The sequence below is a fragment of the Herpailurus yagouaroundi genome, unplaced genomic scaffold (genome assembly GCF_014898765.1).
Source record: "Herpailurus yagouaroundi ecotype Mexico unplaced genomic scaffold, PumYag 160, whole genome shotgun sequence".
Taxonomy (NCBI): domain Eukaryota; kingdom Metazoa; phylum Chordata; class Mammalia; order Carnivora; family Felidae; genus Herpailurus; species Herpailurus yagouaroundi.
Window position 1 is genome coordinate 8,282,143 of NW_024412401.1, and position 18,706 is coordinate 8,300,848.

The 18,706-nt window shown below is 39.4% G+C and overlaps 1 protein-coding gene across 2 annotated transcripts in view; it reads right to left on the reverse strand.

Moving 5' to 3' along the window:
• The window catches only part of MLLT3 (MLLT3 super elongation complex subunit), a 292,829-nt gene that overhangs the window by 21,942 nt on the left and 252,181 nt on the right, over positions 1-18,706 (reverse strand). For both annotated transcript variants that reach the window (XM_040481363.1, XM_040481364.1), the window contains exon 6: positions 1,155-1,230. In XM_040481363.1, coding sequence (XP_040337297.1) covers positions 1,155-1,230 — 76 coding nt within the window. The remainder of the gene's footprint in view (positions 1-1,154; positions 1,231-18,706) is intronic.

Consider the following 18,706-nt stretch of genomic DNA (forward strand, 5'->3'; position numbering starts at 1 on the left):
AGAGAGAGAGAGAGAGAGAGAGAGAGAGAGAGAGAGAGAAATACATATATTGTTTCACTCGACAAAACTGGGGGGGGGGGGAAAAAGGAAAAAAAAATTCAGATTCAGCATGGCTTATTTTCATTTGACTGCTCTAAATGTGATGAAAACAAGACCACTCTCTTTAATGTTAAAGAAGACACTGTGGAGGCAATCAAGAAAGTGAGAGAGGCATTTTTATTCTGGATTAGGCGAGTCCTAAAGTCTAATCTATGACATAAATATCTCAGCTATCACTAAGTCAGTTCTAAAATAAGCGTTGATTCTTCGCAATCTCACACTCTGCAAAACCCAAATGTCTCTGCTTTTGTAGTGGGCTTATATCTTTGGAAGTGAGCGTAACAAGAAATTTGAATAGCCAAAATGGTCAGTGTCTTTTATTTTTTTCCTGGAAGCTTAGCCTTAGCCCAAATACATACAACAGTTTAATCCTTTTCAAAACACAGAAGACCATCAGGAATTGAGTATGGTCAATGAGAAAGGGAAAGTGCAACATGATGCTCAAAACCAAATTATTCCTTGATACGATCTCACTTTTCATGTTTAAAAAAAAAAAAGGAGACCTTATTTGAAGATTTCCACACACGGAAATGTGTAAAATACACATTTGGTTAATGTTCTGGTTTAAACGTGTTAGATTTCTTTACATTTAAATCTCTTTATTTTAAAGTTCAACTAGAGGGAAAATATGTTTTAAAGACAGCAAATTAACACTTGCCAAAGAAAACAGGTCTATTAATCTGTAGAAGAAATAAACAAATAAAATGAAAGACATCCAGGAGGGAGAGTAAAAACCTATTTCTCTATGTCGCAGCCTCTCAACTCCAGCTTTTGCTATTGTATTTCCTTGGGGAGCTCCCTGGAATGGGCTAGGTCTATAATCCTTTTGTAAAATGGGACTCTGAAGGCAGGGACTGGAAAAGGGGGAATTTCTAGAGGCCGGCCTCATACATCAGAACAATACTCCAGTTCATTCCTAGGGGAAATAAATACAACTGCATAAAAGCCAAGTTACCATTCAAATAATAAAACAGTAGAAAATAAGGCCATAAATCAACTCATTAAGATGTTTTATGAGAAAAACGTCTCCCAGTTTGCCTGGGAGATACTGATACCTTGTTGCCTTGTCTGGGATGGTGTGAAGCTGGAGCTGGAACTGGAGCTGGAACTGGCAGGACTGGGCTGTTCAGACTTGAAAGAAGAAGAGAAAGCCACAATCAATACATTCCCCGCCCCCCCCCCCGGATCACACATCCAAAATTAAAAACAACATTGTTGCCCCCCAAATATTCTGCTCTTCAAAAACGGTCTGGCACTGCGTAAGAACAATGGCAACACAATGCATTCGGCCAAAAGCGGTGACACAGGAGAGTCACGCTGTCCTCTGTGTTTTGTCCGCCATATTTTTACTAGACGCAGAAACAAGTATACAAAGTCAAGGATGATGAGACAAACACCTGGGTGCTACATGAGGGAAGAACCTGGCTTTGATTTCACGCCCGTGTTTACTGCTATCCAAATCTCCTTCTAAAAGATTACCTTGATTGCCCTTTCTGCAATGTTTGATGGACTCGACCGGTTAAAACATAGTGGTAATGAGGCCAAGGTCACTGGTTCAATCACATTATGAGCCAGTTAATTTCACTCTGGTCCAAGGCCATGACCCAACCCTAACCCCATTCATCCACAGTTTGCAAATAGAGGTAATGTTCACAAGGAGATCTGGCCAAGTCTCACAAATGAGTCATGGGGAACTGTTGCCACCACTTAAAAAAACAAAATTAAAAACAAAAAGCACCCTTTAGTTCCACAGCCTGCAGATGCAGGGAGAAAGCATCATACACGTGTCCCACTCCTTCACCATGGACTCTCCTCATCCTCTAATACCCAGGACAAATGCCACTCCCTCTCCCTGGCCTGTCCAACTCACAGATGTCTTCCTTTTCCAAACCCACTGAAAACGTGGCTCTCATCTGTTTGCTTCTGTGATACGCTTCAGTGTCGTGCGACCTGTGATGCATGTGTCTTTTCCCTCCAGCAGACTGCGGGGACTTGAAAAGGCAGGGGTGCGGGGGTCTCTCTGGTGCTTCTTGTTATCACCTCATACTTAGCATCAAGCACTGCATACAGCAGGCACTCTGTATCTGTGACTGAAGGCAGAGCATCAGGCCCTCTGTTCCACCATCTGCCACTTTCTAGAAGGCTTTGCAGTAGGTAAAAACGGGAAGAGCAAATGCATGGACAGAACAGTGCAAAGAATTTGATCATACCATCAACACAGTCGAATTTTACGGATTTAGGCCAAATTTAACATAACTTACTGTTGGTACATTTGGCTGCAAGAGTGGGCTATTTCCACCCACTTTCTAATGTGCTCACAGCCTCACCTACACACTCATGTTATCCGAGAAAAACATGAGGTCTTTCCATATACAGGACCTATCTTTCTACGTTGCTCAGTGGGCGCCCGAGTTATCAGGGCCACGTGGACGACAAACTAAGAGCACCAACGGAAGCCGCTCCATGAGGAGAACCTCAGTCCCGTCGATAATGCGGTTTTCTCACCACTGACTGTTTCATCTCCCTGCCCCCCACCGACTCCCAACCCCCTCCTCCTCCCCGCCGGCAACACCGAGATCCAGACTCAGACACAAGGAAGCACTTTCAGGCCTTCCAAATGCACACTTCACGTCCTCGGGCTGGATGGGAAAACAGGTGTCAGCAGTTTACCACTCATCCCGCAGGAAAAGAGCCAGACAGGATCTCTAATGAGCAGCAGGCGGCCACCAACCCTTCACCGCTGCAAGAGGGACCGGAGACGTGCCGCACGATGTCCTCCATGCTGCTGTCTGGGGCCCACACACAAGAGGTGGTTCACGAGCACAAACGCCTGTGTGAGGCGCTCTTCGTGTCTGCTGAGTGGCGCGTCCACTGTCGAGCCACAAAGGTGAGCTGCCCACCACACGGGCGTTGGGCTAGCAGTCGTGTGCAATGCCCAGCTGCAAAACATTTCCCCTGGGCGCCGTGGAGCCCTCCTTTTCCTCTCCAGGGCGCTCTTTTCAGCCATGAAAAGTGTCTGCAAATGGTATTCTTTTGAGAGCCCTGGAAACCATGTGGGAGCCAAAAAGGAGGTTTCCTTACAAGTGGAGTGGAGGGAGCTCTAGGTCCCTCTCCTGCGGGACCAGTCTTGTTGCACTGGACTCAAAGGAGCCGTTCTGCCGGAGCTATTTGCTGAGAGTGACATTAGTGGGGCAAGCAAGAGGGGATGGCGGTCATCTCTCCAACCACCCCCTGCCAAACTTGATCCATCTGCCTCAAGCATCATGCCAGGGCCAGAACCAAACCTGCAGGCAGCCTTCTTTTAGCTTCTTAACCACAAACAAGGTTAATAATTCCACAGTTACCATCAGAAAATTGACCAAGAGTAAAGAACAGAATACAACAGGAGAAAAAGGCTTTCGTTCAATGTTTGTCATTAACACCACGCCTGATCCGCAAAGGATTTAAGGGCGATAGTGCTTAATTCACTGCAAATATGAACACAGAAAGTTTAAAGCAACAGAGGTGAATGGAAAAGGATACAATGTTGAATGCTGGACAGCAGATTTCAACGTCCTGGGAGCTTTTTGTAACCAGAACAGGGATTTGTGGTTTGGGAGCCAAGGAGACCCCTTGGGATGATCAAAGACAGTGAGTCTCCCACTTTCATGGGCATTAGAATTACCCGAAGGACTTGTTAAAACACAGACAGCTGGGTCCGACTCCCGAGTTTCTGAGTCAATAATTCTGGGATAGGGATGAGAACCTGGATTCCATAAGAGTTCCCAGGTGACGCAGCTGCTGTTCTGGGGACCAACCCGACTTCTAAGAACCACTGATCAAGGATCCGGAGATTCATAGCCATGGATATTCATCAGAATCAGTTGGGGGGGATTCTATACATACGGAAATTTTGACTCAATGGGTTTGGTGTGGCGGGTCGGGGCATATTTATATTGTAAAAGCTCAACAAACAGTATTAATGAAAATTCCAAGCAGAACACCACTGATACTAGGTTAATCATTTCTTTCCTTCTAAATGCAAACGCACGTTTTGGAAAGAATCTTAAATTTATGAAAGCGGAAGAGAAAAAGCATCATGAGAAAAAATAGAAACTGATTGATGTTTCTAGAAGTAGCATCCTTGCCTTCTCATCAAAGTGTTTTGCAAGAAAAGCACCCTGAAAAAAATGCAGTTACCACTCAATAAAGACACTTAAGAAGCATGTACAAAAATCACGTCATAGTGGATGGGCCTTAAACTTACCTAACCAGACCACAGCAGAATTCGACTCGATGTTAACTGCTCAAAAAGCTATTCTGCTATTAGATGGGGCTGACACAGTCTTACAGTTTATCACATCCAACAAGCAACAACAAAAAAGCGTTGCTCACTTTAAGTCTGTATTTTATTTGAAAATAAAATCAGATTTACTCTCCAAAAACACAAATCAAGGATGACTTTATAAATGAGGAAAGGTTTTTTTTTTTTTTAAACTGTTCACCATAAAGAGAGCTAGATTAAGATCTTTACAGACCCCAAGGACTGAAAAGATCATTGCTTCCTCTTGTCCCCTCCTTACATGTATATGTGCCAAAACCTAAGTGTAAGGGAACCTCAGTGAGGTTCTGATTATTTCCATTACTAATTGGATACTTGTTTTTGAAATATCGGGGCGCCTGGGTGGCGCAGTCGGTTAAGCGTCCGACTTCAGCCAGGTCACGATCTCGTGGTCCGTGAGTTCGAGCCCCGCGTCAAGACTCTCGGCTGATGGCTCAGAGCCTGGAGCCTGTTTCCGATTCTGTGTCTCCCTCTCTCTCTGCCCCTCCCCCATTCATGCTCTGTCTCTCTCTGTCCCAAAAATAAATAAATAAATAAACGTTGAAAAAAAAAATGAAATATCAAAATCTGCCCCACCAAAAAAAGTTTCGGCCTCTTCCTGTTTAGGCCCAAAGGACACATGCTTAACTGACCTCCTAAGTTCTCAAACGCTAGACATGAAGCTTAAACAGTGTGTTCCACAGGGACCGAAGCCTGGGCTTAAGCACCTCAAGTTCTATGACACTCATTATCATATCAAGCATTCACTGAGTGTTAAACTTGGGAATCTCTCTCTCTCACCTTGCCTGCTCAAGCCTTTCCCAATATCTAATAAAAACCTGACTTTATTCGGATAAAAAACAATCATCTCAATTTCTACTGCTTCAGCATTAAGGTCCTCAGAGAGCAAGGGCACTGAACCTCAGGTGGAAGTGATAATGTTAAATTGTGCAATGGAATCAAAATCCCTAGCCCACTACTGTTACAGGGTACCTCATCAACATCCGGTTGCTACTGTTACTTACAATAGACCCCATAGTCCTCTTTTGCCTAAAACAAGATCTATCTTTACTACCAAAACAACGGGCCTACCAAGATTTGCAATGGAATCTTCAACATTAAATGGCTATGCGAAATCATTTTATAATGGATTTTCTACGGAGGATTATTTTTGTTCAAGACGAGTAAGAAAAACCACATGTTTACAACTCGTACGAGTTAAGTGCTTCAGAAGAGAACACCTGTCAAGGCAGGTCACGCGAGGGGGCTTGTAAATCTCGCATTGTTTCTTATGCTGGGAGCAAGGCTTCCTCCTTAGGTGATCAGAAGGCCGAAGAGGCCATCTTTTCTCAGAGGCCACTGTATTTCTGAACAGAATTTCAACTTGATCTTTAAAGCAATCAAAATAAAGAAAAAAGGGGGAGAATAATATATGCCTTTTTTTTCTTCAGCAGAAAGGGAGAGAATATAACTAGTTAAACAGAAATGATTTTAGATACATTGCTACTTGTTTTCCACAAAATTTGTGCCTTGCTGAGTAAAAGAAAACATAGAGCCTGCAATAAAAATGATCTTTTTTGCACAAATATCCAGAAAGACGGTGTCAAGGGTGAGTGCTAAACAAAGAAATCACAAATGTAATACACTTTATTTATATCTCTATCAACTTTTGTGACTAGAGTACTAGGTTCTTGTCAGTTTAGTGCTTCCTTCACTAAAAATTAATAATCATCTGACACTTTTTTTCCTCAGCATATAATACCATTTAAATTTTTTTTAATGTTTATTTTTGAGAGAGAGAGAGAGATACAGAGAGCAAGTAGGGGAGGGGCAAAGAGAGAGAGAGAGAGAGAGAGAGAGAGAGGGAGACATAGAATCTGAAGCAGGCTCTAGGCTCTGAGCTGTAAGCACAGAGCCCGATGCAGGGCTCGAACCCACAAACCATAAGACCATGACCTGAGCCAAAGTTGGTTGCTTAACCGACTGAGCCACCCCGGCGCCCCAGCATATAATATCATTTAAAAGACTAACTCATTTATGATGGATGTTAACTGAACTCTCAGTGGCAATCATTTCACAATATATCCACGTATCAAATGATTACATTATATGCCTTAAACTAATACAATTTTATATGTCAACTGTATCTTGATATAACTGAAAAAAAATAAGACTACCTCATTTAGTCTCTCTTCTATAAGAAACTGAAGATAATCCAACTCAGCTTTCAAATATACACTTAATTCATTTTTAAAGAAAAATGACATATCCATTTTAAACAATTACGGGAAATGTTCATCATAGGAGTGTAGTCTCTTACCAAATTCCCATTGATAGGTAATATATTGTGATAGGTATGTCAAAAGGTAAGCTTGCAGGCAAGCAAAGAACTAAGTATTAAAAAGTTGTGAAATAACACGGATTAAGTTAATCTGACAAGAATGATGCAAGAATTATCAAAAGGGCAGACAGGAGAACTTTTATTTTCATTTGATTTTACACTAATAACCGCTTCAAAATAAACATGCTAAAAGAACAAAACTTTACTATATAGAAAGATAATATATCTTTGTGTCACTCTATCTATCGTATTATTTCCTTTGCTTGACCATTAGAAAGGCAAGTGTTACGGACTGAATGTGTTCTGCTAAAATTCATATGTTAAAGGCCTAAACCCCCACAGGATGGTATTTGGAGATGAGGCGTTTGGGAGGTAATTAGGGTAATTTGGGAGGTCATGAGGGTGGGGCTTTCATGATAGGATTAGCGCCCTTATTTAGAAGAGACACCAAGAGCTCTCCTGCCCAGCATGTGAAGACACAGTGAGACGGAGCTGCAAGAAAAAAACCCTCACAGGGGAACCAAATCAGGCAGCACTTTGAACTTGGCCTTCCCAGCCTCGAGAACATAGGAAATCTGTTATGTAAGCCACCTACTCTGTGGTTATTTTGTTACAGCAGCCCAAGCTGATTAAGACAAAAGGGCATATTTTTTATCCCCACTTTACTGATGGTGAAACCAAAGCACAGTAAGATTAAGCAGCCAGTAGATAACAGTCAGGAGGGTTAGCATCCAAGTTTTCTGACTTCTAATCCAGTTCTCTTTCCACTTACACCTTGAAAAAGCAGAATTAATTGTTTTTTAATTTTTTTTATTTAAAAAAAATTTTTTTTTCAACGTTTATTTATTTTGGGGACAGAGAGAGACAGAGCATGAACGGGGGAGGGGCAGAGAGAGAGGGAGACACAGAATAGGAAACAGGCTCCAGGCTCCGAGCCATCAGCCCAGAGCCCGACGCGGGGCTCGAACTCACGGACCGCGAGATCGTGACCTGGCTGAAGTCGGACGCTTAACCGACTGCGCCACCCAGGCGCCCCAAAAGCAGAATTAATTTAAAGCAGCGTTCTGAACACACGAACACCCTGTGATAACACTAGTCAGGGAACAGAGTTTTCTATGTCACTGTTGAAGCTGCACTGAATATCCTTCTGTCCATGAGGGACTTCTTGTGATCGGTACCCAAAACAAACCAGTGATAAAACCCTGCATCCCTGGGTCTGAATGTGCCTGTGTCAATTGCTTCTAACACTTGTCCAATCAACACTACAACAGAGCCTGGCTACTCCCCTCACCAGTTCAGTAAGTTTTGCTTAAAACAGCAAGGAGTTTTCTCCTAGAATGGCCCTGATCCTCTTGACATTGGTACTGATCAAGAAGACTGACATCAGGCGACACGCTACGATCCTTTATTTTATTTACCTTCTAAAGTGATCTACTCTTGTTATTCAGCTCTTCTATACAATCCATACATAACCCTCGGGAAAAAAATAGATGTAATGTTTTAAATAATCTGTCAACGGGTCTTTCTTTGAAAACAAAGAGAAAGTGGGGAAAGGACACCGGAATAGGAAGCTACAACTCTTATTGCTTAACAGTTACTCAAGCCTGTGAGCAAAGGGTTGGCAAACCCTCTCCATTTGCAGGTATTATGACAAATGAAATGAACTTGATGTTAAATTGTAGGTGCATTTAGCCTGTGGGGCCCTTACATTTTCAAAAGCTATTGTCATGCCTGTCATTTTCTGGTAAGAGAGCAAGATCCTAAGAACTGCCCTCTCTCCTGTTAGCAAACCAGAAGCCTTATTTCTGTTACATATCCCACTTACGGACAAAATCATCCTGGAAGCCCAGATAATTGGCTTTATATTGTGGTGCCTCTGTTTTGAGCATTTGCCGCCTTCTTCCTTATTATTGTCACCTTCGCTGTTATTATTAAATGCTGTCATCATTTGTGCCCATCACCCCCAGTCTGAGAACACAGAATCCCATTAGGAAACGAAATGGCCTTGGGGAACAAGGGCCTATAAATCTTTCCACGAGACCCTTTTCCACACTTAGGAATGGCTATAATTTTCTTTTAGCTTCCTCTCTTTTAAACACAAGAGCCCCAACTCTTTTATCATCACCGGTTGTACTTGGAAGGCTGCTACTGACTATTGTGGCCAGAACATATGATCTTCCAAAAAATCCGGTTGTTGCAGGATGGTGTATATTCCAGATGTGTGCCCCAAATCACACACTTGTTAAGAGCTTTAGGAATGAGAAATTATCTGGAAACAGACCATTTATAGTTGCACTCCCTCTAAGCATGTTGTTATTCCGTGAGCAAAGACCATGTGCATAGAAGTTGTGTTTCACAACTGGCCATAAAATATACCACTGGGTTGTGAAGCCAGAGACTTATCTTTTAACTGCTCGCTCTCTCCCTCTCTCTCTCTCTCTCTCTCTCTCTCCCTCTCCCTCCCTCCTCCTCCTCTCTCTCTCTCTCTCTCTCTCTCTCTCTCTCTCTCTCTCTCTCTCTCTCGTGTATTTTGAGGATTAGGGTAGAGAAAGAAAAAAGTTACAAGTGACAGGGTTTAGAGCTGTAATGCCTCACAAAAGAGAAAGGAAAAAAAAAGTTTCCTCGCAGAATTGCCCGATAATTAACCACTATTGTAGGGGACCACTGAACATTAGAACACCATTGCTCATCAGTTAACAATAAGATCCTGAAACTGTTGTCAGAACAACTATTCAGTTCCTTGTGAAATAACCCACCTGTGCAGTGCAGGAGACGCCTGAAATATTGTAAAAGTATTGTTGCATTCTTTCGCCATATAAGGGCAGTGTTGAACAAAGTCCTAAAAGTATGTTATATGCGGTTGTAACTCTCAGTTTTGGATTATAAAACTTAAAATATTAAAGTAAATTAAATAGCATGAGTTCAGGGTATCAAAAAGATGTAATTAATTGAAATGAAGTAAAGCACAGATACACCTGAAGAGATCATCTGTCAAGACATTAAACTGCATTTTCTCATTAACTTTAGACCTTTTTTAAAAAAATGGCTTACTTTAAAACGGCCGTAGCGCATGTGATGGACAGCTATAGAACCTTTATAGTCTTACACAAATGTCAAGAAGTTTTATTAATTTTACTCTTTGGACATCTTAGAGAATTTCCCCCATTAAATGTGAAGCTTAGATTTACTATCCTAGCAGCAGCATCAAGACTCCATTTTATTTGCTAAGACCTTTCCTTCCGTGGTACTTTGACTTCCAAAATAACCAAAGTCCACCGGGGAAAAAGTATTGATTTAAAACCATCCGATCATCACCAGGTCAAAACGCAACATTTCTCATTATCAGTCTATGATTTATATCACAAAGATTGCTGATAGTTGCAAGCATTAAGTCTTTACACGCCCATATCTCCCTAATTAAAATAACAGTGTGCTTTCCAGGTAACACACTGAATCCCTTTCTTCTTGATCAGCACTCCAAAGTTCCATGGGGGTGGGTATGTGCATGCATGTGCATATAGATGGATGTAAGATAATCCATGGGGGTAGAAGAAAATAATAGAACCCTTACTTATTTTCTTTTTAATTTTCCAGTATTTGTATGTGCCTTCTTGTACAGAATGTTAGCACAGTCACTGCTACAATTTAGAAATATACATACCTTGGGGATACAAGTTTATCGAGAGAGATGAGCTTTAACCTCAACTCTATAGATAATTATCAGCTTGAATTCTGTAAGTTACCTGCTCAAGTCTTCATTATATCACATAGATTACAAATTCTGGAGTGATAGGTGCTAAATACACAAGGCAGTGTCATATCAGTTTATTTAGAGACCATCCAGATTTTTGTATTTTATATTTTACACTCAAAATTTACTTAGAGCTTAAATTTTAACTTTGAAGTTAAATAGAAATACTCTAACAAAGCTCCTTGTCAAATAAGAGGCAACACAGACTTATTTAAAAGATTTTAAAGTGCACAAAGATCTTAAAAACTCAACACAAAATGCTTAACATGACCTCCCTGCAATTTGAGATTATCTTTACTGTGGGTCTGTCTGATAATTTTATAGTGTTTGCTGAAAATTACACACTAACGGGAACTGAAAATTTTATAAACAGCCTAACATCTAAATATGCTATACTTACATTCGCTTCTATCTAAAGTGTTAAGTACTAACACAAAGTTGATAAAAATAAAACTCTCTTTAAGAATTCCCCTCTATTTAATGAAAACAAATGAAAATAGCAAAAACACAGCCATTTAAGGGATTGTTCTCATGTGAACACATTAGGAGGTGGGGGGTTTTTGTTGTTGTTTTCTTCTTAATGCACCCCCTTAAAAACTGTGGCATTTGGGATCAACACATTCCCTATTAGTAATATTAAATTCTTGTCAAGAACAGGAGGAAAGCTACCGCTTATAAGACTCTAAAGGAACCTACACTTCCATGCACACATATAAGCCCAACAGTTGCTTTTCTTCATAAATCAATCTATTGTTGCACCTCATAATGAGAAGGCAGATTTACTGCCTTTTACCGCCTTTTCTCACCATCAGAAAGATGCCTATTTGGGTAATAGGACGTTTCTCTTCTTCAAGGGTGTTTGGGATTAGGGAGGCAGGGGCAAGAACCTTTAACATCTGCTCCCTTCAAGTGAATGACACCTCCAGTTCTCACAGCTGGGATGCTGAAAAGCAAATGCCCATAAGTTGACAAAATTCTCTAACTTGAAGAAGCACAACTCTTTAAATATACTGAAGACACAGCTCTAAAACGCACATGTGGGATTTGAAGGTTATACTGTAAAACTGCAAAATGTATCATTTTGCTTGCTAACATTGTAATTCAACTGCCATAAAATCATCATCATAGAACAATAGGAGTTTTGGAATAAAGACCTTTGACTCCATTATCGTGAATTTTCTCTAACTCCGAAAACACATCTAAAGTACAGGCTGGTAAGACTTTAATCATTTGTGATCTCAATATTGTACAGTAAAAACAAGATAGTTTATAATATAGACTAACATTCTTCTGGCTTTATTTACTTATTTTTCCCTTAGGGAGAAATATTTAAGAATTGTGAACTTTAGACTTTAATTTAAAAACAAGAGAAAGGCACTCAACAGCATCTAATTCCTAACCATCTGCCTGTTAAAAATACACACACACACACACACACACACACACACACACACACACACACGTACGCACCCACTCACTCTAGTTAGGCTAAACATTCTCAGCAAGTAAGTAGATCTTGATGGATCTAAACAGAAGTTTCAGTAATCATAGTTCTACTTTTGGAAACACTGCTATCTTTAACAAGCATCATGATTCCTACTCGCAGATGCAATCAACCACAAATTAAAAGCAAAGAGGCACCAGCCACTACAAATAAATGAAGTGGGGCAGGTACTGGATTCAAGAAGAACCTCCATTTTTGGACAAAACTACATGATGTCTTGTGTCCGAGAATATGGCGTATTGCCTAGCGAGCTAGGCTTCTTGTTACTTTGGGCTATCTTTTGTCACTTAAGCAATGCTTTCTGACAGTTTTACAGGCTGTTATCCCAAGGACTTCAGTATTTATGGCCTTTATTCGCTTGGGCTTTCTGCTCTTATCCACTGGTTACTAATCACTAAATAGATTTTTTTTTTTATGGGACTGAAATTAGCTCAAAGGACGTCCTTCAACAATGGCAGCTCAGGACAGCACCGGCTAAAGGTCTTCTCCTCGTCCCTCTTCCTTGCTCTCTTCAATTTTCTCTTCCTTACAGACAAGTTAATGAGGATTCAGATTCACACTGTTCAATTAGAGCCACAGCACACATGATTTATGGCATTCTCAGAGGATGGTTTGGAACTGCTTCTGAATTGATCCTCAGAAACGCATTCAATTTCAATATCTCAAGAATGATTTAAAGACCCACACTTGTTTTTTTTAATCTTCATGAAACAAGAGCATCCCCTACTCGTACAATCATTATTCAGGAAAAGCTCAGTTCTAGAATCCTTAACCATACCCATCCAGACATGCATGTTTCAAATACATACATTTTATTTTAACACTTTAGCACATTTAGCTTATCATATGGCAAATTTCTTCCTATAAAGACTTCTTATCACCTTTTTGTCCACTACACATAAAAGACCAAGTGCTGAAAAGCAAGAATAAAACACAGACTCTTCTTTCCACTTAATTACATTTGACTTAAACATCTCCTAAGAGATTGGTTTTTATCTTATAACAATGTGAAATGTGTAACAGGTCAAGTCTTCTTTACCAGCTGACTGCTCGAAACCTGAAAGGCAAATTAGTCTAGAAAGCGGTGTTTTCTTATCAACTAAAAACCTGAAAGAAAATTAGAAATACCGATATTATTCTCATAAACTTCCCGATGAACTAGGCAAACTGCACAATTCCCCGAGTGTGGGCCAAGCAGTGGGGGAGGGAAGTGAGGGAAGGCGAGAGGAGCTGCCTGTGAAGCAAAACTAAGGCTCTGCTCACTGCTCTAGAATAGAATTTACTAAATATGACTCTTCCTGGAATGAAAGGGAGTTATTATGATCAGCTTCTGTTTTCTCTGAAATTATGCCGGAATGAAAACATTTAAAAAGGAAATGCTATTCAAAAAAAAAAAAAAAAAAAAAGGTTTCTTAAGTCTTTAGATATTTCCATGCCTGGGTAAAAACCGTATGTTCTACCCCATCAGAAAAAAATAATTTTAATTTACGAGATTAGTATTTACATGAAATTACTTTGCCCACTTATATAAAACATTAACTATTTGGACATCTAGAGACCCATATGGTAAATTCTCCTGGAATATAGTTCCAGGGAAATTTATTTCTGCCAATGAATGTCCACTCATTCTGATATCCCAACATAAAACTACATAACTTTCATACTTTTCTAGGATAAAAATGGTAGACCTTATTGCCCATGTATAAACTTTGCCCAACTCTGAATAAATCCTACGGTCTTTAAATTTTGTTACTACTTAACTTGGTTTTTGTCACATATATTGTTTTGTCATATATATTAATCTGTAAGGCAACTTCCATTCAAACAGGCAGACAGTATAACTATGAAACAAACTGACAATTAAATACATGTATTTGTGTAAGAATCTGCATAGCAATAATTTTTTTTAAAAATAAGACCACCTCTCTGGGATTATCAAAAGATATTAAGGAAACACTGTAATCTGAAATTAAGAGATAACTAATTTTTATCAAATCCTCTAGTAGTTAGATGACAAGTGTTATTTTTCAGTAAGTTAAATTTTACACTGTTTGCTTTTATATCTAAAAATGTGTGAATGGGGAAAGAAAAACATTTGGAGGTATGGCTTTTCAAAATATGATAAGCTATATAATTATGATAAAATGAAAGATCAGTATTATTCTTTTCTGGATGAAAAGATTCATTTCAGATTAGTAAGATTTTTACAAATCTAATCCTTAGCTTTCTTTAAGGAAATAAAAGGAAGTCTATACTATTACAATCATGAGCAGAAGAAACTTCAATATGTATAACTTCTAACTTCTTTAATATGGACTTGGACAATTCCCGGGTAGATAAAATACATGTAAATTCTTGGAAGTCAAGGGAGAACAGTACCTTTTTTTTTTCTACCTTAAATCAGTCTGAGGGAAAAAACGCACATCAGGGTTCCATTATATGATGACGTATTAGAAAATCATACCTATTTTATAAACTTCTCTAATTTTTTAATTAGATCAATGCGTGCTATATGCAAATTAGTGACCTAAAATCAGGAAGGTTTTCCTGAATTCTTCTATAAAGAGAAACCCCCTGTGTCTTCCGTTCATCTCCTCATGCTTACCCCCTTCTTTCATTACCTTGTAGAACATCGTAGAAGCTGTCTTTCCTATGAAGTTGCTGCTCACCGTAAATAAACTTTACATACAGCTGGCCTTTAAAAATCAGAAATACAGCAAGCAAAGAAATCATCCTCACCTCTTTTAAAAGAAAACAGAGTAGCCCTCAGGAAAACAGAAGTGCCCCAAAGTGCAAGGAGTTGAGAGCTGTTAAGAATGATCCTCTTGAAGAGAAAGAAGTCTCCTTAGGCACCCACATGTATATTTAGATTAGAATGGCAGTTTAAATGACAGCAAACACATGGTCATGACTTCCCAATTGCTCATTCATCCAACACACACACACAGGCTAATCAGAAGCAAACATCCACCCCAAACTGTTTTAGAAACTGGCTTCTTCCATCTGATACTGCCCTATGTGTGGTGAGCACACATTCTGCTAGAGAGATCAGATGTCAAATACTTAACTCTCTCTCCTAGTACACCGGGATCTTGAGCCTAATGAGGCTTTAGCATTCTAGAACATTTCTCTAAAGTAACTCCGACTTACCAACTTAGGTCAGTTGAGTAAACCCCTTGTTCTAGCCCGCAGTTTTATGAAGCACATAGTAAAGAAATGGCCATTTCAAGGTTCAAGATCTATTTGTCTCATGAGTATTGAAACCGTACGACCTGCCCATCCTATCAGTAATACACTCCTATTCCGTCAACAGAGCAAAGTCACCACAGAGATCATGTTTTTGTGTACAAATAAAGGGTGGTAGGGTTAAAAGGTGGAAATACTGAACATGAACTTTAAGCTCCTATTCATTACTGGGGTTCCCATAACATTTTCCAGTAAACAAGAAGAAAAAAAAAAGAGCAAACACAGAGGGCACTGTTTGGACATGGCTATGAACTACACCTACAACACTGCTGTGTCACATAGATGTGTTTGTGTGTGTGTGTGCGTGTGTGTGGTATATGTGCACATTTATTGAGATTCATCTTCAGTAAGATGTGTTAGTAAGTGAGATGCAGACAGCCAAGTGCAGTTACTGGCTCTGTGATAAAAGGATAGACTATAAAAAATGGCAAGCAATTTTAAAATAATTATAGCTTACTTTTGGCATGAATTTTGTGCTTAAATCTAAATGTCAAATACTTTGAACACTCAAAGGCTATAGGGTGAAGGTAAAAAGAATAGAATAATATAATGATCTGGGGTCAGGTTCTAGAAACATTAGTCCTGGGGTGAATCCTGATTCCACCACTTTCTAGCTATGTGACCTGAGGCAGGTAACATTATCTCTCCAGGTGTTGGGTTCTTCATCTCTAAAGTGGCGGGGGGGGGGGGGGGGGATGAAATTAATAATGTACTAATTCCCACTGTTAGTATGAGAATATAGATAATGTACGTAAAGCATGAAAATAGAGCATTAAATAAATGATGTCTAAGTAGCTACTGTTATCAATAATAACAACTGTGAAAGTATGTCTGAGAAAAGTCATGTAAGATTCTATTTGGCTTACTCACCCTCTCCCCCCATAACAGTATTCCCAGAAATGTATTTGACACTTCAAGAAATAAGGCAACCTCCTTTAGACTGATCCAAAAAGAGTTTTTGCCCCCTTTAAACTTCTCTTGGAGCAGAGAGCTTATAAAATGCCTAGTTCAATGCCTGGTATAACAGACTTTGTAGAAAGGACTTCCATACAAACAGACTAGACAAAGATAAGAAGTAAAAACTGATAGGTAATCTAAGTACAAATCATTTACAGACAAGAATTGCCTGGTCAAGCAATAACTAAGAAGTCACAGAAAAAATAAAGTGAAATTCACTTAGAGCATCTCACTGATGGAGACCCACAGGCTTTTCCTTACACAGAAAAACATGGACCCCAAGAGTCTCAAGAAAAAGATCTATTTAAAGAAAATACTAGTGCCATGATATTGTTCTTGACATTTCATGTCAATTTTACAGACATATATATATATATATATATATTGCTGTCATATGTTAACTTGTCTTAGTAGTAAAAAGACAAAAACAGATGGATGCTGATGGCTTCGTGGCAGCAAGATTTGTCCTGTGGGTTTGCTACTTTTACAAAAGTATGACAAAGAAATTCAGAAGCGGGTGAAACTTCAGTCTTAATTGGAACTTCTTTATGTTGTCTGACAAATTAAGATTGTAAGTAGCCTTAATTATATAACATCTGTTCATGTGGTATCACCAATGTCAAGTTATTTCCCTTTTTTGTTCGAAAATCACGATCACTTCATGCAGTTCCTGCACTCCCAGAAAGAGATTTTGTTATATACTGAAGTAAGCAAATTTGATATACTTGAGAAATAAGATTATTTCCAATGTTAATGCTACCCCCAAACTTGTATTTAATGTTCATCTGTACCTATCATTAAAATTTAATATAACCTAACACAATTATCATCAATAGGATGCAGGTGTTGGATGATTATATTAGTATCAACACTACAGGCAAATTAAGATTTCTTCCCATGCGATGGGGTTCTGATAAATATCAATTCGTTGGTTTACTGAATCCTGAAGATCAAAAGGCCCTACATATGGCACTAATAAATCAAATAGAGTCACCAAATCTACAGTCTGTTTTCTTTGGCTAAAACTGCAGCTTTACTTACACAGCCTTATCTACTCCTAAAAATTCTCTGCCAAACCAAATTTAGCTCACCAAGAGTACAGAAAATATAGCACTCCCCAGCTGCTCCCTCCTGGGGTTTTTGAAGTTCAGGGATACTATTGTACGGTGGTCTAGAATATCTGGTCTGTTCCTTTTTCTTGCTTTCATAGATCTCATAATCAACTAAAATTCATCTGGAAAGTAAAAAGTTACATCTAAGTTCAGACTGGAAAGTTGGAAAATACTTTTATTTATTAATGAAACCTACCAGGAATAAGGGTTCTAAATAAAAATCTCTAAATTATTAGCACCACACATTACCAAAAACAGTAAGTTCTCACAAAACTTTTGTCTCACTCTACTTAAATATAAATTAGAGTTCCTGACGTTGGAATTCTATTCAGGTATTTGTAGTCTAAATAATCACTTTCTGATAAACTGACCCTAAACTTTGTGTGACAGCAGTATTACTCACAAAAAGAAGGGGCTAGGAGCACCTGGGTGGCTCATTCTGGTGAACCCTCTCACTTTGGCTCAGGTCATGAGCTCACAGTTTGTGGGCTCGAGCCCCGTGCTGGGCTCTGTGCTGACAGCTCGGAGCCTGGAGCCTGCTTCAGATTCTGTATCTCCCTCCCTCGCTGTCCCTTCCCCACTCACAGCTATCTCAAAAATAAAATAAACATTAAAAAAAAGACAAAAAAAAGAGGGGGGGAGCTAGGAACAGATAATATAAGCAGGAAGAAAGCCCAGAAAAAATTCCATTCTCTTTTAGCTGGTTTCTCTACAGAGGATATGCTGACGGATAAACCATTCTGTTATATTTCAAACGTTGAAGGAAATGTACAAATAAGTACTGGGATCATGTTGTGTTTTATCATCTCATATAAACCTATTCTGTACTTAAAAAGTTTTTTACATAACTAATGTTTGAAATGTAAACAAAAAACAAAATATAGTTTCTTGACTTAATGGAGACCATCGTGAAGCAGTAAGAAATACTCCCTTTTCGTGTCCAAAAGGCATTCACCAAAGTTGAACACCTGGCCCTAATAAGCTGAAATCTCAGCTAAGAATTTTTGTTCAATGTCCAAAGTTTCTCAATTATTGATATTTTGGACTGGACAACTCTATCGTGAGGACTGTCCTGTGCCTTGAAGAATGTTTAGTGGCATCTCTGGCTTCTATCCACTAGATACCAGTACCACCCCACCCTCAACATATATGCCCAGGGCATGACAATTTTAAAAAAGTCTCCAGACAGTGATAATTATCGGGGGCGGGGGGGGGGGGAGGCAGGCAAAATCACCCCAGACTGAGGACCACTACTCTAGGCTAGTATTTTCTTGCAGTTGCCTATAAGGGCTTCATATAATCATGCGCCACCAGAGGCATAGCATTCCATTTTAATAAGGTCCTAAGTCCGAGCTCACCGTGACATTACACCTTTGGTCCTACGAAATGCATTTCA